The following is a 21,674-nucleotide window of genomic DNA, read 5'->3' as shown; positions in this document are numbered from 1 at the left end:
CCAACCATTTTCGAGGGAGGTGAGTGCGTTAACAACCGCTGCGTGTGTTCAGCAGTGCGCAATGAGGCAGCCACAGGCGGCGAGATTAGCTCACACGTATGCTAACCAATGTGGGGGTCTCTGGTGTATGCAGGCTGGGCCTCCCACCGCTCCTAGAGTACAGCCCCTCTCACAAGATGTCGGCGAACGCAAAGAGCCAGCAGTCAAACCGTCTTCATTCAACAGCCAGGTTCGAAGCTCTTGCAGGTATCTGCCACCCTCATGGGCTTACTGGGTTCCCAAATGTGCAGGTCCCCGCAGCGCGATGTGTGCTTCTGCTTGCCTCAGGCGGGACGGCACGCTCACAGGCAGACCCGATGGCCGGCGTATCTGCCACTCACACACTGCAGATCTCAGTTCCATGGAATACTCACTGCGTCGCCGATTGCTGGGCCGCACAGACCGTTGTGTCCGTGTGCCGTATGTGGGAGGGGGGTCTACCACCCACTGTCCGGGCTTCACAACTTGCTCTGACGTAGAGCCGCCAGCCAGGCAATATCAAGCGCCAGCGCCTCAACCGAAACCCCCGTGGGCTCACCAGCGGCTCTGGCACAATTACCGCAGCTATCGCCTCCGAGCCCGTCCAATGTTGTCTCGTACGGCGACCTCAGGGTCTCACAAGGAAGCCCACCTTCTGACAGCGGGACGTCGCCGCTGCGTCTGTCCCTTGAGGAGTCGGACGCTTTCTGGTAGAAGAGCTGCGATCCGCCCAGTCGTCGCAACTTCAGGCCGGGGCTCAATGCCGCTCACAGGGCCCCAGCAGTCCACGTATGTGTACCTCGCCGTGCAGGGGAGTACAGGAGTCGGGTGCAGTTCGGTACGTTCCAGAGGTCCTCCGACATCAGGGGCCGATAACTGCAGGCTTGTATTATGGCACAGACTAAGGATATTTGCCGGATCGTGCATTGGCGTTACGGAGCGGTTCGCTCAAGCGGCTATCTTAGCGGCTCGCAAGCTCCGCCCCCCCAGCCAGATGGAGAGTTAGATGTATTCAGACTTGCTACCGCAAAGCAAAAAGAGTACTAACTGTAACTGCAAGAGCTTACTTCACATGCAAAAAAGAAGCCTCAATGGCCTTTTTAGGAAACATACTACTAGCGGATATTTGTAAAGCAGCTACATGGAATAACCCACATACATTCACAAAACATTATTGTGTTGATGTCTTAGCTAATCAACAGGCTGTAGTGGGTCAAGCTGTATTAAGAAGAATTTTTCAAACATCTATGTCAACCACTAGCTAACCACCGCTTTTTGAGAGCACTGTTTTTTACATTCGATGCTAAGCATATGTAACTACGGCCAACACATTCTACGAATGGAATATGTTCTTTACCATGCAAGCATCTATTTGTAGTGTGTAGTGCAGTAGATTCATATGCACCCACCCTCGTCCCCGGCAGCTATTGGTTGATGTATGTTTTTACCTATTAACATTTTACATTATACTACTATTCACTTGCATGCTCATCGTTTCTGTCACTTTATTGCTCCTAAAAAAAGCTCACCTAATGAGCTAAAAACAATCTAACAAAGGAGCCGATGAACATGCTCAACACAGAACATTGATTATTTTGCCCACAGCATACCATTAGTTGTTTTTGTTGTCACTTATTTGCAATCTTTTGACTGCTTAGCCCCCCTAGGCTTTTCTTCCTTTCTTGTGCTAGCTCCTCCCTAGAGCATGGACCAAGTTCTCCCTCATCTTTCTGCAATGCACTATTTTGTTTATAAACATTTTGATATTATTCCTGGACATGCAATGTGCTTTCCTACATTTAGAACATGCATACGGTTTCTTATCTGCTGTCTCTGTCAACGCTTTAGTTACTTACACCCAACCTGCCGTCTCTATCAACTATTTAGTTAGTTACACCTACAACTGTTCTAGTCTATGCTACACAACTCTACACTTTTCCACTCTACACCTCTCTGCATCACTCCATGCCACTCCACTCTACGTGACTCCACTCCATTCCACACAGTGCCACACTGCGCTACTCCACGCCCCTCTACTCCACTCCATGACACTCTATTCAAGTCAAGTCAAGTCAAAATAGTCTTTATTTCGAATATTTCATCTTAAAAGACATATTAATAATTCATCAGAACAGTTAAAATTGGAATAAGATTATTTAAATCGTAAACATGAAGAACCTTTTATCAAAAAATAAATAACAAGTTAAAAACAGTAATAAAATAATATTAAACAATGCGATGGCAATGACTTGAGATTGATTATAACATACTCCATAAAAATAAGAGATACTATGCATCAGTATTTCAAACCGGGGAGTTAGAAGTGTTTCGTCTACTCCGTTAGTGCCATGCCCAGCTAATATATTTAGCTAGACCAATAACCACAAGAGAGGATGTGTCTGTCTTAAGAATCCTTCTGGCGGCCTGAGCTGATCTGACACCTAATTCATGACACACAGGCCGCAACCAAGCTCTTCTAGGTTGGTGGTATTCCAGACAAACAAATATAAAATGATCAGCTGTTTCAACCAGGTTCTTACAAGTTGGACATTTATCATTGCCATTAATAGACCAACTTGAGGTAAAGGAGCATAATGGAAGGGATCCGGTTCTAAATTGGTGATATAGTTTCCGATCCTGCTTCTTGGTTATTACATCCCAATATGCCTCGAGAGAGGGTTGATCCTTAGTGGTCAGATAAGTTGTAGTCAAAGAGCTGCTAGTCAAAAGAGAGTGGCGTTTGCATAGTGAACATTGCCAGTAAGTTTCCCTAAAGATATTTTTTGGAAGGAAGACGGCCGACACAGGGTTAGACCACAAATCGCCCATGCCAGTCAAAATAAGTTTGATTTCTGACAGCCAGCTAATTCTATGAGAACCCCCCAGATCTTTTACCTCTAACAGTGCCTCCGGGGTAGTCCATAGGCGACGCCAGAACGCCAGGGGCCTATACCGGACCATATCCTCAATAGGCTGACATCCTAGATCGTATAGCAGGGGGATACGTGGGGCAGAAAGGGGTAGTCCACTAATGACCTCAGAAAGTTGTTTTGGGCCACCCTCAGAGAGTCCAATTTGCTGAATCCCCATAACTCAGCACCGTACATAACAGCTGGGAGAATTTTGGACCCATACATTTTTATCAGCGGTGCTACAGGTTTTGTACAGGATTGCCTATGTTCTTTAAGCAGAGCACCACCTAATTGTGAGTGCTTAAGGCTGAGCAAGTCAATCTGGGGCCTCCAACTTAGGTTGTCACTAAAAGTGACCCCCAGGTAAGTAAAGGTGGAGGTCTGTTCCAGCGTAGCGCCACCCATAACGACCCTGGCTTTAACGGGACGAGGGCCTCGGAGGACCATAAACTTGGTCTTCCCCACATTTACCTCGAGCTCATGTTCGCGGCAGAATAACTCAAACCTAGACAGTGCTAGTTGAAGCCCCTGTCGGGTTTTAGAAATAAGGAGGGTATCGTCCGTGAACATGAGCAGAGGAACTTTCATACCTGCTAGCGAGGGTGCATCTGTCGGGAAATCTGAAAAGTATCTGGTAACACCATTTATAAACAGAGAAAACAAGGTGGGGGCCAGTACACACCCTTGTCTGACTCCTTTGGACACATCAAATCTCGCAGTCACCTCCCCTGGTTTACCCCATCGGACCTGGGCATATGTGTGTGTATGCAAAATAACTAGGAACCGCAATAATTCAACCGGCATGCCCATCTCTCGGAGGACTTCCCACAGTTTAGATCTTGGCACCGTATCAAAAGCAGACCTTAGATCCACGAAGGCTGCGAAGAGCATACCTCCCCCCAAGGTAGACTTCCTTCCAATATAAAAGCATAAACCTAAAGGCTTGGTCTATGGTTCCGACATGCGTCCGGAACCCTGCCTGAAGTGGCGTTAAAATATCATTTTCAGAGATCCAACTGGTGATGCGTCCCAGCAACAAACGAGCAGTGATTTTCTGGACTGCGTCGATAAGACTGATCGGACGGTAGTTGGCAGGGGCAGAGCGATCACCTTTCTTATAGATTGGCAATATCTCCGCCCCAAACCAGAATTCCGGAACCGACGCTCCACTGGCCAGGGCATTGGCTAATGTTTTTAAATAGGGTACCCATAGATCCTGCTCCTGCTTAAATAGGTCAGCAGGAATACAGTCAGGTCCTGGGGCTTTTCCATTCGGCAGTGATTTCAAGTTTGTCACCACCTCGCTAATGGTAAACTCTAACACTGCGGCTCCACTATATAGCCGTGAGGCATTTTGAGGCGTCTTCCTGGACTTAAACTGGTTTTCGAAATAACTAACCCACTGACCAGGTTCAACATGGTTAGCCGGAATCATAGCCTGCGGGTTCCTATCCCATTTTAAAAGGTGCCAAAAGTTGCTCATGTTTCTGCCCTCACAAGCCTCATATAACTCTCGCCAGCGTGATTCGTCCCAGTTTGACTTTGCAAACCTTTGGGCGGATTTATATGCAGCTCTACAGCTCCTGATCGTTGGCGGGTGCCGAGATTTAATTGCTAAAATCAGTGCTTTGCGTGACTCTCTGCAGCCTGCATCAAACCACGAATTTTCCCTTTGACAAGTGGGTTTAGCAGAGGCAGAGACACTTTTAATGAAAATTTTTTTGAGCCCTGTAAATAATTCACTGTGAATATCCGGGATGAAGTTTGTAATCCCTTCCTTTGACTCGCAATTGGACAGCTTAGACATTGCTACGTTAACCAAATTCCTAATAGCGGCCCGGGCAGATGGATCCGAAGCAATCTTAGGCCAGCGGACCCTCCTCATATCATTAGACAGGGTGACTTGCACCTGCAGAGAGCGATCATCATCATTACGGGACCCAGCAAAACTACTATCGGATAACGTCAGCATCAGGGGGTTATGATCACTTTCTAACCACCATGTCGATGACATCTGCCCACAACTCACAGTTAACCAGTATGTAGTCAATTCTGCTCATGCTTCTACCATTATTAAAAGTTATCTTCCCTAGCCTGTCCGATGTTGTTCTACCATTGATAGCCCTCAATCCCATTTCTAAGCAAAGCCCCTTCAGAAAAAGGGCTGCTTGAGTCCATTTGCTGATAGGAATTAATTCTAATTGGTGAATACCCCACACAGAATCCTCAGCCTCAGATAATTTCCCATCATCTGACCCCAGTGGTTCGAAGCAGGTATTAAAATCACCTGCCACAACCCTGTGGCCTACTCTAAGAGTATTACGGAGTAATTGATCTAATACATAAACAGAAGGGGAACATTTGCCTCCAGGAACTCCCCTAAGATAGGTATTAATTATGAGAATATTAAGACCCTTTTTAGAGGAGGCTCGAATGGCCAATATGTCGGGACTGTCTGTCAGAACTTCCGTAACTACAATACCCTCACATTGACGAACCCAAATAGTCAAACCACCCACCGGTCTACCTCTAGTGCCCTTAATAGCTGGTTTAAAGTAGTTCACGTACCCTACTCGAAAAATGGGAACCACCGCCCAAGTCTCCTGTAAACACCAAATATCTACCTGATCTACGAACGCCACCCAATCAGGAGAAGCCAGTTTTGGTTGGAGGCTAGCTATATTCCAGGAGGAGAATAATAGGTTGTGACTGGCGTTAGACGGGTTCGTCAGCTGCGGCTCCATGTTGGAATCAATGATAGAGCATACAGTGGGTAAACTTGGGAGTTCGGAGGAAGGGGGTAGGCCATGTTGGAATCAATGATAGAGCATACAGTGGGTAAACTTGGGAGTTCGGAGGAAGGGGGTAGGACAGGTTCCACAACTTGTTCCATGGGATGCAAGGGAGCAGAAGGCTCCCGACAAGTAAACAATAAGCTCCCAGTTAGTTCAGACCAGGGCAAAGCAAAACTATCCCCCTGTCAATCGTTATCCTCCAAAGTAGAGAGAACAGCGAAGCGATTGTTTAACCCAACTGGCTGAGGGCCTAGTTGGGGGACACAATGGGGGGCACGTAGCTGCATATGAGTCACAGCCCTTACAGGCCTGTAGAAATAACCCAAGGGTAGGATCAAAATCTCATCTTGAGAAGGAACATGATATGTGGCCATCTCCAGTATACGTTCAACCAATAGGGGGGTCCTAAAGCTTAGCACCACACAATCACCTAACATGGCCTTTTGGGTATGTCCAACCCAGGGCACCCGCCTGACCATTTTAAATTCTTCAAATAAAGGTTGAGTCGCCCCAAATTTTCTACCCAGGAAATACAGAGCTTTATTCTTTAAATTCGACCAGTGCTCATTAGACCCCTCCGGCAGTTGGGGGACGTTGGCTAGAATAACTGTATAAGGGGTAGCCTCTGAAGGGAGATGTAAACTCCTTGATACTTCAGAAGCCACTACTTTAAAAGTCACAGGCCTTGTTGTATCCTCAAAGGGCTGTTGATCAATCAACGGTCTTCTTACAGTGTTATGGGCGGCCGTGGGCCTAGTAGATTGGGCCCCTGATGCTATAGGGGCCGGGGGAGTACTTATATGGGTTCCTAAAACATGTAGACCAGTAGTAGTCCTTACACTAGTTCTGCTAACCACTTCCTCGTTATTCTGTTCGGGTATTGTTGCTGTTGGTGGCTGAAATTTTAACAGATTAGCTTCAATGTGGTTGAGTCTAGTCACCACAGTTTCAAGCTTATCCAGAACAGGTTGTAAAAGTGTCACTAATTGGTCCCTAAGTGCGGAGCTTAAAATATCAAGGCTCTGCTGATCTATAAATTGTGTGTTGTTTGTGCCTATAGGGGCAGAGGGTTGTGCTGGAGATTGTACACCCAAAAAGCCAGTGGCAACTCGAGGGATGGGAGGTTTGTTTTGAACCCTACCTTTCCTTTTTTTGCATGGAGGTTCTCTAGCTTTAGGCCCTACAGCTCTATTGTTCGCTCGAGTAGATACCATTGCTCGGGAGGATGGAGGGCTAGAGAGGAAGGGGGGGGTCAGTGAGTCCAGAGCTAGAAGGAACACTTACTGGACCCCCCGGTGAACAAGAACCTGGGTACATTACCAATGGGTTGACATTAGCAGCAGTAGGCGAGCCACAAGGCAGGGCTGTAGTAGGATCCAATGACAGCCTACGTTCCACAGCTAAGATCTTGTCAGTAATTTCTAGTTCGACCCTTGTTAGGTAGTCGTCAAGTGTACCCGCTATCCTACCCTCAGCCTTCCTCTTACTCATTTTAAAATGGGTCTATACAACAAACAGCCCTATATATGTGACAATATCACTCAAGTGCCCCGCAAATAATACCAGGTGTTATAATGAAACCCTACAAAGGCCCAACTAAACAACAGGAACAAAACCCAAGAGAGTAGGCCCAGCCCTGCCACTAACGGCCACTGATGGGCAAGGACGGGCCCGCCCTTGGCCCGGGCTTTGCCCGGGCGCTGCCCCCGCGCGTCCCGCGCTGCGGTGGCACCAGGCGGCCTAAGTAGTGTTCCGGCGCTGCCTGGTGTCGTCACCGCGTGCGCCAATGGCCAGAGGATGCTGGGAAATGAAGTCCTGATGGGCCGTTCCCCTCACAGCAATGAGAAGCGTGTGCATGCAGCAAAAAGCATCCGACTGCAGAGTCCGTTCTCCTCGTGTTTCCCTCGCGCCAGGTAATGAGGCAACTGAAGAGGCAACCAGGTCTCAAAGAGCGTCCCCAGTCCGTTCTCCTCGCGTTTCCCTCGCGCCAGGTAATGAGGCAACTTCTCTAGTGGACGTTGAAAGTCTATGTCACTCCTCTCTACTCTATGCCACTCCATACCACTTCACTCTAGGCCACTCCACTCTATATCATTATGCTCTATGCCACTCCACTCAAGCCACTGTACTCCAGTCAACTATCATGTGCCACTCTACAACACTCTATTCTGCCTTTCTATGCCACTCTACTTTACACCACTCCAGTCTATGCCACTCCACTCTACGCCACAGCACTCTACTCCACTCTAGTCTGTTACTCCACTCTACGCCACTTGACTCTACGCCATTCTATGTCACTTACTTTACTCTCTTATACGCCACTCTCCACCATGCCAGGCTACTACATTTTAGCCATCGTGCACAGCAGCCATGTTGCTGTGCAACTTGGCTAAAAGACATTGGCAAGGCCAGTAGCTCTTACATAGGCAAGATCTATTGACTTTGACAATGCTTGTTGTTAATGTAACCTTTACTACCGGATTAGGCCTTGCTACAACATATAGGCAGTCTTAGCAGTCTGGGAGACCTCATATTACCATTACCTTGGGTTATTCAAAGACACTGTCAAGGCTGACATTGGTGTTCTGAAAGAGGCACTAGCAAAGCTGTTCTCACAAAGGACTGAAATCCCCTGCTTGCAATCACTCGTATTTCCTCACATTCGGGTCTGATGGCACAGTGGAGAGATGAGGAATGCCAGTTTTCCACCAGAAACAGGACTACTTAGAAACCTGTTATGTGTACCCGAGTGTCTTACTTCATTTTTCGTCCATCGCCCTCCTTCATAGGAATATATTTTCTCTCTGTTCATCTTTTACAGTTCACCTGTACTGCATCATTTCAGCGGTTTGTGTCACCTTCATTACTGAATCTGTTCACAGCTTCTCAGAGTTGTTGCGGCTATAGTTCTAGTGCAATCACATTAGAATCCCATAAGCATGTGTGGCTAAGGTGAAATGTAGGACAAGGAAAAACATGATGACAAAAAGTCATAGGGGCATATTCACAAGGATTTATCGCCGAGTCACAGCACTTTATCGCAGCCAAAGTAGCGATGAACTTATCGCCCCAATCACAAGGTGTTAACATCCCACAGCACCAGTTTACCCGCGATAGCCACCGCAAAAAACATCACCACAGATGACCCCCGCAACTATCGCTAATGAGATGCAGAGTAGGCATTCCTGTGCCAAAAGCCGCGACAACACCACTCCACAACATTCTCAATGACCAGCCAGATCTGCGATAAGAACACAAAACAGGCGATAAGGCACGTTAGCAGCAGAAAACTAACACCTGCTCTGACCTGGTGCAAAGTCGGACGACAGCCTGCACCACAAAAGGGAGCCCATCCCAGAGCCACACCTGAAGAACAACAGATGCACGCGGGCAACTGAACATGCAGCCCGGAGGGCCAAAAGGACAACAACACCCGCCGCCACCACCCCCAGGACCCCCCCTCCTCAGCACCCCTCCAACCAAAGACATGCCACATCAGCTACACCAAAACATGTACAAAATAATCCGCATGATTACGCACAATCACGACTGGTGACATGCATGTGTCGTCACAAAAATGAGCATCACACATTCACTTTCGAAGAAACAAATGAAACTTTATTAAAATGAACACTGAGCTGAAATGAAGACACATGGCGGCTCCCCTCGGGACAATCCGTAGGTCACAGTCTGCAAGACAAAAATCATGATGAGAAGGTGTGTCCTGCGCACATCAAAGGACAGAGAGAGAGCGAAGGAGAGAGAGAGAGAGAGAGAGAGAGAGAGAGAAAGAGAGGGAGAGAGAGATAAGAAGGGGAGAGAGAGAAGACGAGAGAGATAAGGAGAGAGAGGGGGGAGAGAGACAGAGAGGGAGAGAGATAATAAGAGAGGGGGAGAAAAAGAGAAGAAGAGAGGGGGAGAGAGAAGAAGAGAGGGGGACAGAGAGCTAAGAAGAGAGGGGGATAGAGAGATAAGAAGAGAGTGGGAGAGAGAGAGAGAGATAAGAAGAGAGGGGGAGAGAGAGCGAGTGCCGCCCCTGTGCACCCAGGACAAACTGCTCACCTGCTGCCACCGGTGTGTCGCCAACCACTTGCCGGTATGTATTGCAGTTCACCGGGTAACACATCTGAGACAGACCCGTCATCTGAAACAGAGTCCAGATACATGATTGGCACAGTACACACAATTGCACAAGACAACATTGCCTGCCAGCCCATGCACACCCAGGCAGAGGCACCCCAGCCCCTCCCGCCGCCCATCGGAGCATGCACACCCAGGCAGAGGCACCCCTGCCCCTCCCGCCGGCCATCAGAGCATGCCTGCCCATGCACACCCAGGCAGAGCCACCCCAGCCTCTCCCACCACCCATCGGAGCATGCCCAGAGGCACCCCAGCCCCACCCGCCGCCTATCGGAGCATGCCCGCCCATGCACACCCAGGCCTCACTGCTCACCTTCCGCCACAGGGGTGCAGACAAGAGGTCCCACCACGTGTCGCTGCAAGTCACAAGCCCGGGGCCCGCGGACATGGCACCCTCCACATCATGCAGCACGCTCCGTAGGACACCAGGTCTCACGTTTGGTGCTTGGTCTTGATTACTCCATGGCAGAGGACATACCAGTGCACCCGGCCTCATCGCAGGTTGCACACCCACTCAGCCCAATAGGTGCCACTAACTCAGTGATCCCGGAAGCGACCCCACGTGGTGGTAGGCCCCCGCTGGCTCTGGCCTACACTGCGGTCCAGCAGGGCACACAAAACCTGAGCTGTCCGGTCCCCGGGACGTGGCATCATCGCAGGCTGCACACCCGCTCAGCACAAGGTGCCCCTACCTCAATGCACCCAAAGTCACCGTCCCGTGGCGGGGTGCCTGTGCCGGCCGCAAAGCTTTGGGTGCCACTAACCCTGTGCAACCCCAGTCAGCGCCACGCGGTGGTAGGCCTGTGACGACCGCAAGGCCTCGGGTGCCACTAACCCTGTGCGCAACAACTCATGGGCCCTTTATGATTGAGAACCGTGGAGTGTCCGTCATCCAGTCACCACCGGCAGAGGGGAATGTGACGTTGTCGCCCCCTTATGTTGGCGGAGTCATATGGCCTGTGACACCTGTGCTGGATGGGTGTGGTGTGTGTGCAAACCTGCCCTCAGGGAGTAGCTGTGACATGCTGACAACTAGACCAGTGACCTGCACACCACCAGCGAGTACGCCTGCGACGGGTAGCAATGAGGGCCCCCCCTCGGAGCATAAGCGGAGTGGTCTGGCCTGCTGTACGCCGGACCAGTGCAGTGCTTGCAACAATGACTCGTGGGCTCTGGGCGTGGTTCAGTCCATGTCCGGACATGGAAGTGACTGATGCATGTGTCCCCGTTGTAGTGTCCACGGCACCTGGAACACAACAGGCAATGTAGCACTCTCTGACAAGCATCACACAGGATGAGCATCATTGACGCAAGGGACATCACTGTCCCTATATTCATCCAGCAATTCACACATGAATGATGAAAGACATAACACAGCAGTGCATTACTGGATGTTTATTGCACATCCAGTGGAGTTTTGCAGCTGGAGCGGTACAGGGCCATGCCAAGCACACCACACAATATGTGCCCGTGGAGGGCCAGCCAGAGTCCATCCGGGGATGACAAGTACTGCGGGAGAGGAAGGGTACAGTCCTCAGTCTGCTCGCGGTGTCATTGGGCATCAAACAGGATATGTCAGTCCATGTCGCTGTCCAATGTGAGTGCATCGAAGTGTATCGGGGGTCAGTGGAAGGTCATAGGGCCATGAGCGCCACCACGCAGAAACAGACCAGGTGGCGGAAATTAATGAAAGCGCCTCCTTCTGATCACAAACCCATCCACATCCACGTCCCCGGATGTGTGCTCTGCCCCACCTGTGGGTATTGCAGTACCGGCTGAGGCACTGTGTGCCTCTGACACTTCAGGTGCCGGAGTGGATAAGTCTGCCGCACTGTGAGGCAATGGCACACCAGGGGGCGGAGATGTGGATGGTGTGGAGGCAGCAGCATTCATCATCGCCACGCCTTGTGGCAGCAATGCCATGATGAGGATCTGCAGGGCATGGTAGATCCCAGCTACATTTCGCTGGTGTGCAGCGGTGGCTGACATCCTTTCCGCCTCCATCCGCACCATGTCCTCCATGAGCCTCCGCATGTGTGCCAGCTCACGGCTGGTATCGCTGGAGCCCCTCTGAGCGGACAGGTGTTCTTCTCTCCGCGTCATGACTCCAGCGATATCAGTCAGGGCTCGTTGGAGACCATGGAGCGGGCCTAGACACCCATGCATGGCGTCCAGTTTGGTAGCCATGAGGTCGAACCCAACCCGCACCTGCTCAGCCTGTCTCCCTCGGCGCTCCAGGACACGGCATTGGAAGGTTGTGTGTTGTTCCTGGGGTTCTTGGGAGACTGCCGGGCCATGGGTGCCTCCTGCTGGGTGGTTTGGATGGGGTCACCTCGATGCAGCTGGGCAGCCCTAATCCTGGAGGTAAATCGCGTTGTCAATGATGTCTAGGAGGTCTTGTGCGTCGATGCTGGGGTTGTCCTCCTTGTCATCAGTAAAGAGTGGCTGGGACTGCTCTGCAGGGGTTGTTGACGGTGGCCCTACAATGTGAAGGAGAGATGGTGTTTTGCAATGTGTCCACATGTATGTAGCCGCATGGTACATGTTGACATTCAGACAGCATGGCACTGTACATTGTAACAGTCTATAGATCTGAGGAATGACCCAGTCATTGAGGGTGTGCACTGTGCTCTGCTTGACTGTGCATGTTTGCCATCGTGGCCATCTCCACCCGTCCCCCCAGTACCTGGTGGTCACTCACCCTGTTGCAGTTGTGTTGTGTCCTGTCGAGCAGTGTCCGGTCCCCCGACTCTGGCCACAGTATCCACACAGATGACTGTCGACACCAGCTCCTCCATGTCATCCAGCACGAGCTGTGGCGCTGGGCCCCCACCTCCAGTCTGCATTGCTGCCTTCTGGTTGGCTGCGAGTTTCTCCTTGGTCTTTCGCTTGATGTCATTCCATTGCCTCTTGACCTCGTCCATTGTCCTCTTGTGCTCTCCGACGACATTCACCTTGTCCACGATGTCCCGCCATATTCCATTTTTGGTGCCCAATGACACGTTGGAGGTGACGAACAGTTGTTGATGGTGTTCCATCACCTCCGTGACTATGATCCTGTGCGCCTTCGGACTGAACTTTGTCTTACTCTTCTTCTTGTCCTTCCCTTCCCTGTCCCGAGGTCCCAGGCTGGTCGTCCGGGGTGCTGGTGGGGTTGCGCTCGTCCTCTGCGCCTGCTCCGGCTGCCTCCATGGTGCTTGGGTGTGGGTCAGTTTGTGTTTGGTTTTTTTTCTACTTTTATGGTGATTTTTCCCGCCTACCAGGTGTGTGTTGCAGGCCTGGCGCTGCTTATCGCTGATTTCCTCATCGAGCTTTGGCCCATCGTAGCTTTTTTCGTATTGGGGTTTGTGTTTTCATCTCCGCCGAGGTGGTTGTATCGCGGGCATTGACCGCGGTTTCGGCAAACTATCGCATGGGGCCGCCTTGTTGTGAATTCCACGTTGACACTGGGTTATTTTCCCGCGATAGGCTGCGATGTGTAAAGCTGCGTTAACATTTTTTGGTAATGTTTAGCACACGTTCTTGTGAATATACCCCATAGAAACTTGCTTGCAATCTTGGTTCTCCGTCATAAGTATTTTCTCTGAATTAAAAAATAGCATAATATCTCTAATTTTATAGCCAAGATGAATTATCTACCTGGGTAAGAAAGAAATATGGATTTTCCGATGTTTAACAATAGTATAAACAACAAGTTAAAACTGCTTCAGATATCAGTTTCACAATATAGGGATAATCTACGAAAGGCACTCCAGAAGATTTCCTGATTGGGAATTCAATTATTATGGGTAGGTAACTTCTCTTTAGTTACTTATTAATGTTGTGAAAATGTCAAATCAAAATATGATATTCAACCCAGGCATTCTTTTTCAAACATTCAGTTATAAGTCAATATTTTGATAAATACTAAAGACAAAAACAAATGAAAAGCTAAAGTGATAACACAGAAATGGTGAGATTAGTGACTGGACATAGTTGTGACTTCTTAACATCCAATACAATTTAGGATGAATGAGGTAAAAAGTGTCTTTGGCCTGACTTGCTTCTTTTGTTGCTTCAGTTCCGTCACAAGGTGAAATTTGAGGGGATGGAGTCCCTGCCTTCACGTTCCTCCCAGCGATCCAAACGTACTCCACTACCGGTAGCTGGTACAAACATCGAAAGCTGTAGCCCAAGCATTTCCTCTGGCTCTTTCCGCTCTGAGGAGCTGGCATTGCCTGACAGCCCAGCACCAGATTTGTGCACTTCTGCCATGTACCTGGAGCGCCTCCCATCCACAGTGAACAATCTCCTGGATCAGTTTGATCGTATCAACCAAGTCCTAGAGGATGTCTGCCGCCTGGAGACTAGTCTGGAGGAGGCCCAGAGAAGGATAAATGCAAGCAGAAAGGCTCGTAAGGAGAAAGAACAACTCCAGGCTAAAAAGAAAGATACCAACAAACCGGTCAAACAGCTGGACCTGCCACGAACCTACAGCACATTTTCAGAGTCTGCCCTTGCCCGGCTAAGGTCTAACAGGGTGAAGGTATGCACCATTGATGGTAACAAGCTTTTCCAGCATCCTTTGGCAGCCGATACCTTAGGAGCTCATAGGTCCTGGCTAGGAGGTGCTCCAGGATCTTATGACCTTTGTTCAAGACTTGGACAAGGTTCTGGTGCACCATGGAAATGGAGACCAAAGAGCGAGGAGGGAAAAGGAGGAATGGGTCGTGACTTTGTTCAGCAGAATGTGCCCCAGAAAAGGAGAGCTTGGCAAACAGATGGTCATAGTGAAATGTAGTAGGCCATGGAACACTAAAGGACTGCAATTTGAAGGGTCTTCTGGGTTCAACCTGTGCTTTGTTTGGAGTCAAGAAGACGAATATGGCTCCTTTTCTCAGCCTTGACTCCTCCTGGCCTCACAATCCCTTATTTTGGGTGCATCTCCTTCGAACAATCAAGAAAAATCCAACTGGATTCTACTAAGCCCATACCCACGAACCCTTTTAGTAAACGCTCCTCAGCCTCTGATGGAAAAGAAATCATTTTTTTTAGATAATAAAATGAAATAATTCATAGGCAATGTGTCCTTTCTTGTACTGTATTTTTTAATATTTTCATTGTTGCCAGAGAAACAGACCAGTGAAATACTGAGAGATGATAAATCAGAGTTTTGTCACCATGTGTAGTTTGCTTATTATAAAATTCATCACCCTGGAAGACACCTTGCCCCCATCGAAAGGAGACATTAAAAAAAAAAAAATTGACAACCATTTCCTGCTCTTATTGACATGGGATCTACAAGCTTGATGACGGGCAGTTTTGCAGTGTCTGCTCAGGTGTCACACCCTTCAAACATGCATGATTTCTGTCCATATGGTTGCAGTAATCGTTAGTCCTCATAAATTGAGCATCAATTTACAGACTCTTGGATTAAATGTTGAGTTTCACTGTAGCTCTTCTCAAGCACATAGTCTGTCTGTCCTAAAAGCCACTGCTGTTCCTGCTCTGTCATTATCAGCCTGAAGGTCACCTCCTGGAACACATTGCTCACTGATACCTGCAGAACAATGAAAAAGATCATTCAAGAATAAAACACTTGACCCAGAGTCAGGCATTATGCACCCCATTGCCAATTGAGAGACATATACAATAAAACCATGAGCAAGGCAAACTCCCTTCTTGCTTCACCTCAGAATTAAACAACTAGCATCATCAGCTGAGAGCAAATAATGCATGCATAAATGAGGCACATTCCAGTCTCAATGTTGCCCTACAGCCAAGCACACTGTTGCACAAACACATCAGCAAACTCAAATGCAGCTCTGCAGACTCATAGTTCCATCATCCTGTATCCAGAGGCTGATAACCCAGCCCTCCGCTCCCAATCAGCCTGGCATAAACCAACCCCAGCTCTGCAGGCTGACACATTTGTTTCCATGAGCCAAACCTGCTATGCCCCATATCTCCTATAGAGCTAGACCTACTTAGTGCACATCTTAGCGCCAGCCATTGGGCCTCCCCAAGCCACTTCCAATATGCTATGCTTGTAATATCCTCAGACACAGGCACAATGTGCCTCCAGCACACATGCACAAGTACAGCACACTCATAGCCAGGCACACATCACCTATAGAGCAAGACACTGCATCACGGAGTCAGTCGCACCACACCTCTGGCTAGCCACACAAAACTCACAGTAAAGCACACACCACACTCTGGGTGGGGCACACTCCATCGCCACAGCTAGGCACCCTGCGTGCACTACACGACCGGCCATCCTGTATAACCAGTGCTGGCCCTACTGCATCATCAGGGCCGAGCACACCCCACTACCAAGAGAAGGCACCCGGCAGCTACACAGCAAAATCAAGGAGTCAGTCTCACTGCACCTGGGGCTAGGCATGTAACACTTTGAAATAAAGCATGAAGTATGAACCGAGCGAGGCATTCAACAGCACCAAGGCGAGCACATACCAGCTTTAAATTATGACTCGCTCTACATGCAGTTATGAATTCCTGTCCCACTTGCTCACCTCCTGAAAATGAAGCTTCTGGAACAGTGCAATGCTAGCCACATTTTCTTGTCCAATTTTAGCTTCAAATTTGGAGATTCCAAGCGATGTCACTCCTATAGCATAGGGAGTAATAAGAGAACAGTCAGAGTAGAGGTACCTACTGTGGCAGGTACTTAATGGTATACATTTCCCAGTCATGAAATCTAGAACACATCTAGAGCATGTCTAGGGCACATCTTTCTAACCTACAAGACTCAGGTAATGCCCAATGGGAGATTTTCCTGTTCATCTTCACATGCCTCGCCCAATCGGATGCATCTTCCTGCCCCACCCACAAAGGTGGTAAGCTATCGGATACATAGCCCACTCTCCCCTTTAGGTTATAACTCGCAGCCCCACATCTATTGGCCTACAGAATACATGTTCCACTCTCGCCTAAATGTACAGCCCTATATGATACATAGCCTAGCCCCATCCGTATCGGCTTTCTTAAACAAGACGAACCACCAGCCCAACCCACACCTGTACCGGCTTAGAAAATACATCTCCTGGTACTGACCACATTGGTGCCACTCTTTATGACAGATGTCCCTGCACTACCCACATAGGCTACCCTCCAGGTTCTATTCAAGGAGATGTTTACCATATCTCAGCATCAGCAGTGTAGCCTCCTTGCCAAATCCTTTCCCACGGTAGCTGGACTCTAAAGGACACAGATATTTGGGTAAGTATCTGTCATGTAAAGTGGGTTGTCTGCCTAGGAGAGTATATGTTCACCACTTACATATACCAAAAACATAAGCAAAGTATTAATAGGAACGTTTGGGAGCCTGTGCAAATTAGAGACATTTCTCTTGCCGCATAATGAGTTGCTTACACACAAGAAAGGATTTTTCTGCTGAGAATGGTCACATACTGCAGAGTCCTATGATTCAAGTTATTTTATTGCTTGACAAGTGCCATGCCATACATAACAAGACAAAAATTGCTGACTGAACACTTAATACACATTGAAAACCGTTCCTAAAACATTCTCCGAGAAAAGCACATAAAAGGAGGTAAAGAAATCTCTTGCTTATCATTTTGACAATTTACTGAAGGTGATATGTGATAAAATAATTCCATTCCTAGGCATGTATTTCTGGTAAATAAAAGTACACATAACCCAATGTATTTTACTTCATAATGACCATCGCACAAACTGTTTTCTCTATAAGAAACTTGTGATTGAAATTTAAATCACACAAATTCATTAGGACAAATTCATTTTAGCTACTGAAATCAATTTCAAACCTATTGGCTGAAACAGAGTTTCAAACCAATAAGCTGACAGAATAAATAATACTTTCAACACTGTTGAACTCTTTATACATTCAATGTCATGCTAAAATCTCTTGTCACAAACTATGGTCCAAGGAGCTACCATGTTTGCCGGCCAATACTTAATGGCACGTATTTGTAAGATGCCATTCTTTTTCATATTTCACAGGTTTTTTTTCTCCATTAATATGCAACGAGGAATGGTTCAGCAAGTGTTTTGAGAAAGAAGATGTATTTCCTTTTTAAATGTTTGAACTAGAAATCTAAAATTATTTACTCCCATAGGGGAAAACTGAACTAAACCAACCAACCAAAAGGAGGACAAAAAAGTGATGGATGGAATGCTTGAATTAATCTTAGTCACTGGTAATTACTCAGACCCTATCCCAGTCCACTGTTTTTTTGTTTGTCAGATAAGACCTAGCCATATGCAAATCAGCCATGGTCCTGTTCCATAAGAACAGGCCAGACTGAACTGCCAAGCCAGGTCCTCTCTAAACTGGAACACAAGCAGCCCAAGACCAGTTGCGGCCTTATTGGGCCTTTTCAGTCGGGTGCAGAATGCTTCCAGTGGCACAGTGAGCATGGCACCACATCTGGGCATACCCATCACACTTAGCGCATGGCACTGTGGAATACAAAAAAGTAATGACTCAGCCATTGGTAATTACTCTGGACAGCATCCCAGTCCATCCTTTTTTTGCTCACTATAAAAACTTTAGTGGACTCAACCAAGTCCCTTGGAATCACGCTAGATAAGAACCTGAACATGCAATCCCACATTTGCACGATGGCTAATACTGCCCGCTTCCATCTGAGCTATCTTAGAAAACTGAAACCATTCAGATCTACATCAGACCTCAAAACAGCAGTCCAGGCGCTGGTCATCTCTAGGATTGAGTATGGATGCACAACTTTATCAGGACTACCCAAGATTTCAACAGCTCCACTAAAAGCCTATCTCAATGCAGCCACAAGATTCATAACAGGCTCCAGAAAGTTTGACCACATCACTCCACGCCTGAAAGTACTTAACTGGTTACCTTACGAAGCAAGAATCCAACTAAAGATGGCATGTATCACACACAAAGTGATACACTACAAAACGCCACTTTACCTAGTCCAGAAAATCACATTGTCAGGAGGCAGTAGAGTCTTTCGGAGTAATGGAGACCTCTTACTGAAACCTGCCCTCCACCATAAGAAGAGAACTTATGAGAGAGCATTCTCTGGCGTGGCACCAAGAATCTGGAACTCACTCCCCGTGAGCATCAGAAAGATCCCGCCCACGTCAGTCTTCACAAAAGAAACTAAGACTTTTCTTATGAGCAAATTCCTCCCATAAATAATGAAAGAGCAGACACTGCTATGATACTTTCTAGTTCATGAACTATTTTAACAGATAGATCTCTTGTAATCGTTAGGACATGTATGTATTTTGTAGTGAGCACAAACGTCTTAATCTCCCAAACTAATTATTTACAATTGTTACTGTTGCTTATAGGTTTGTGTCAAACCTGACCTCGAATGTTCTAGGCTATGTAATTGTGAAGCGCTCTGATACCCTAATTGGGTCATGTCGGCGCTATGTACAACACGGAATAATTTCTTTTTTTTTTTAAACTCCGATTAGACCCATCCATATGCAAACCAGCCCTGTTTCTGCTCCAACAGGAATGGCCCTAACTGGCAAGCTAGGCTACTGTGCCATAGGACTCAAGCTAAGCCTCACTGATGACATCTAATCAGGTCGAAATTATATTTGGTTTGCTTATGTTCCTTAACTGAAGGGGACTGACTGGCTTGTCAGTTCGGGCCGGACTGCTCGTATTGGAGCAGGACCAAGGCTGATTAGTATAAGGCAGGTCTCTGTCTAGAATGGCACAGTAGGCAAAAAAATAATGGTCTGGAATGCGACCGAGTGATCACCAGTGCCTGAAATGAAGTCAAACATTCCTGCCATCATCTTCTTGTTTTTCGTAGTATACATTTTTGCAACATTTATTTTTAGTCATGTGAACACAAAATTGTACAATGCCAATACTGTAAATGAAACAAAGACGGTACAGTACAAAACAGTACGTTTGAGGGTGGATTACAAAATTAAGGCAGGTACCATGGAAAACTGTGCTTAGTCGCATTATGCACTGAACCTTACAGACATGGGGGTTGCTGACTTAAACTCAGAGAGAACTGTGGGCACACTTTAAGAACAATGGAAAAAAGAAATCATAAGAAACACGAAGAATACTAAGAAGAACAAGAACAACATGGTGGTGGTACAGTAAATTGAGAACATCTCACTTGGAGAGGGCAGAATCAAGATCAGCATGCTGGAATTGGGGTTGCTACTGGGAAGGTGGCAGATAGAGCCAGCTAGGGGATGTTTGCCATCTGCTAAATTAGTTCTCCGGAGAGATATCTAGATACCCTCTCATTTCATAACAAGTGGCAGTAAGTGTGTAGGTACGGCCAGCAGAGGTGAAGGCTTGTACCAAAGCACGTAGTTAATAAGTGTTGAAGCCTAACATTGAATGCATTGGCACACTATGATGATGGAGGTCATACAAAAGCAGGAGTAAAACTGGGTGGAGTAATGTTAGGCAAGCAGGGACAGCTCTAGTGCCAAGGAGTCTGCTGCTGGGCATATAAAGTCAGGCACAGGTTTGTTCAAAGGGTTCCCATTAGGTTAGTTAGTCGACCCTGGTTTATGAGGTCTATTTGAGGGGTAAGGCGGTCAAGTTAAGCGGTGTGTCAAACTGAGTGTGGTGAGCAGTTCACGGCTGGGTACAAAAGTATCACTAATATTCCATGGTCCACTTGCTATCACCAACCTTGTCAATCCTTGCCCAAATCAACAGGGAGGGTGCCCCAAAGGTGTGTGAAAATAACTGATAATTCATTTTGTATACAAGTCGTTCACATTGAGGTATCCAGGACTGCTCTGTAAGCCATTCATCCAGAGTGCTGCAGTGCAGCAGAATATAGTCCTTGGTCTCAGCGAAGGACGTCGCTATTCATCTGTGGCTATGGGTAGTTGTGAGAAAGTGCCCTCTTTCTAGCATGGTATGCCCCCACTTTTTGCTGAATTGCTGATGTTCTTTGACTGGGTGTGCCCCGGGCTCCTGCTAATCAGGTACCCAGGGCCTATGTTCCTTCCCTAAAACTGCATTGAAGCCTAAACGCAATTGGCATCTCTGGCCACATGTCAGCCCCTGGTAAATGGTATCACAGGTACCCAGGGCACTGTGACCAGAGAAGGCCTCTTAGGGCTGCAGCACTTATTGTGCCACCCTTAGAGGCCCTGTACCCTGACACTCACACACTACCTTTGCAGGCTGCGGGTCTTGGTGCAGAACAAAGTGAAGAGTCAACATGGCACATATCCCTGTGTGCCATGCCAACAAACAACTGCCCTGGCATACATCAGTCACCCCTCTAGCTGGGTGCCCTATGCCAGTGGTGAGGGCACATGTGCATGAGCTCTGTACCCCTACAATGCCCAAGTCCATTCCTGGGCACTAAGTGCAGTGCTGCCATTAAGAGTATATAGTGCTGGGAGTTTGTCATTACGAACTCCACAACACCATAATGGCTACACTGAAGACTGGGAAGTTTGGTATCAAACCTCTCAGCACATTAAACCCACACTGATGCCAGTGTGGGATTGAATGTAAAATGCACAACAGAGGGTATCTTAGAGATGCCCCCTGAAACTCGACCAACTTCTAGTGACCTGACTGAGTGGCTGCCTAGGCTGCCACCACCCGACCTGTTTCTGGACCCCTGGGTCGAGAGCTGCTGCTCTCGGGGGCCTGAAACAAAGCACATCCTGGGACGAGGTGCCAAGCCACCTCCCCCAGAATGGGCAGGGTTCACGAAGGAGAAACTTCAAAAGCAAGCCGCCTTTGTGAGCCACTCCAGACCATTTGCTGCTTTCAGCGACTGGTCCCCACTGGTTCTACCCCCACTTTGGGCGGGAGGACCTCTGC

At 48.0% G+C, this 21,674-nt stretch overlaps 2 protein-coding genes across 5 annotated transcripts in view; one reads left to right on the top strand and one right to left on the bottom strand.

Annotated features, from left to right (window-relative positions):
• Positions 1 to 14,909, top strand: part of LOC146810138 (polycystin-1-like) — a 545,091-nt gene extending 530,182 nt beyond the window's left edge. Inside the window, exon 47 of the mRNA XM_085617085.1 lies at positions 13,926 to 14,909. Within this exon, the coding sequence (XP_085473211.1) occupies positions 13,926 to 14,645 (720 nt within the window). The 3' untranslated portion in view covers positions 14,646 to 14,909. The remainder of the gene's footprint in view (positions 1 to 13,925) is intronic.
• Positions 14,910 to 14,931: 22 nt separating this feature from the next.
• The window catches only part of NAT9 (N-acetyltransferase 9), a 94,581-nt gene continuing 87,838 nt past the window's right edge, over positions 14,932 to 21,674 (bottom strand). For 2 of the 4 annotated variants that reach the window (XM_085617090.1, XM_085617089.1), the window contains exons 4-6: positions 17,006 to 17,065; positions 16,381 to 16,475; positions 14,932 to 15,404 (exon numbers count right to left, since the gene is read on the bottom strand). In XM_085617090.1, the coding sequence (XP_085473216.1) occupies positions 15,258 to 15,404; positions 16,381 to 16,475; positions 17,006 to 17,065 (302 nt within the window). In that variant the 3' untranslated portion in view covers positions 14,932 to 15,257. The remainder of the gene's footprint in view (positions 15,405 to 16,380; positions 16,476 to 17,005; positions 17,066 to 21,674) is intronic. The other 2 variants (XM_085617092.1, XM_085617091.1) reach the window with 1 other exon arrangement.

This window comes from Triturus cristatus, chromosome 7 (genome assembly GCF_964204655.1).
Source record: "Triturus cristatus chromosome 7, aTriCri1.1, whole genome shotgun sequence".
NCBI lineage: Eukaryota > Metazoa > Chordata > Amphibia > Caudata > Salamandridae > Triturus > Triturus cristatus.
Note: the sequence above shows the minus strand (reverse complement) of the source record. Positions and strands in the feature narration are given on the sequence as shown.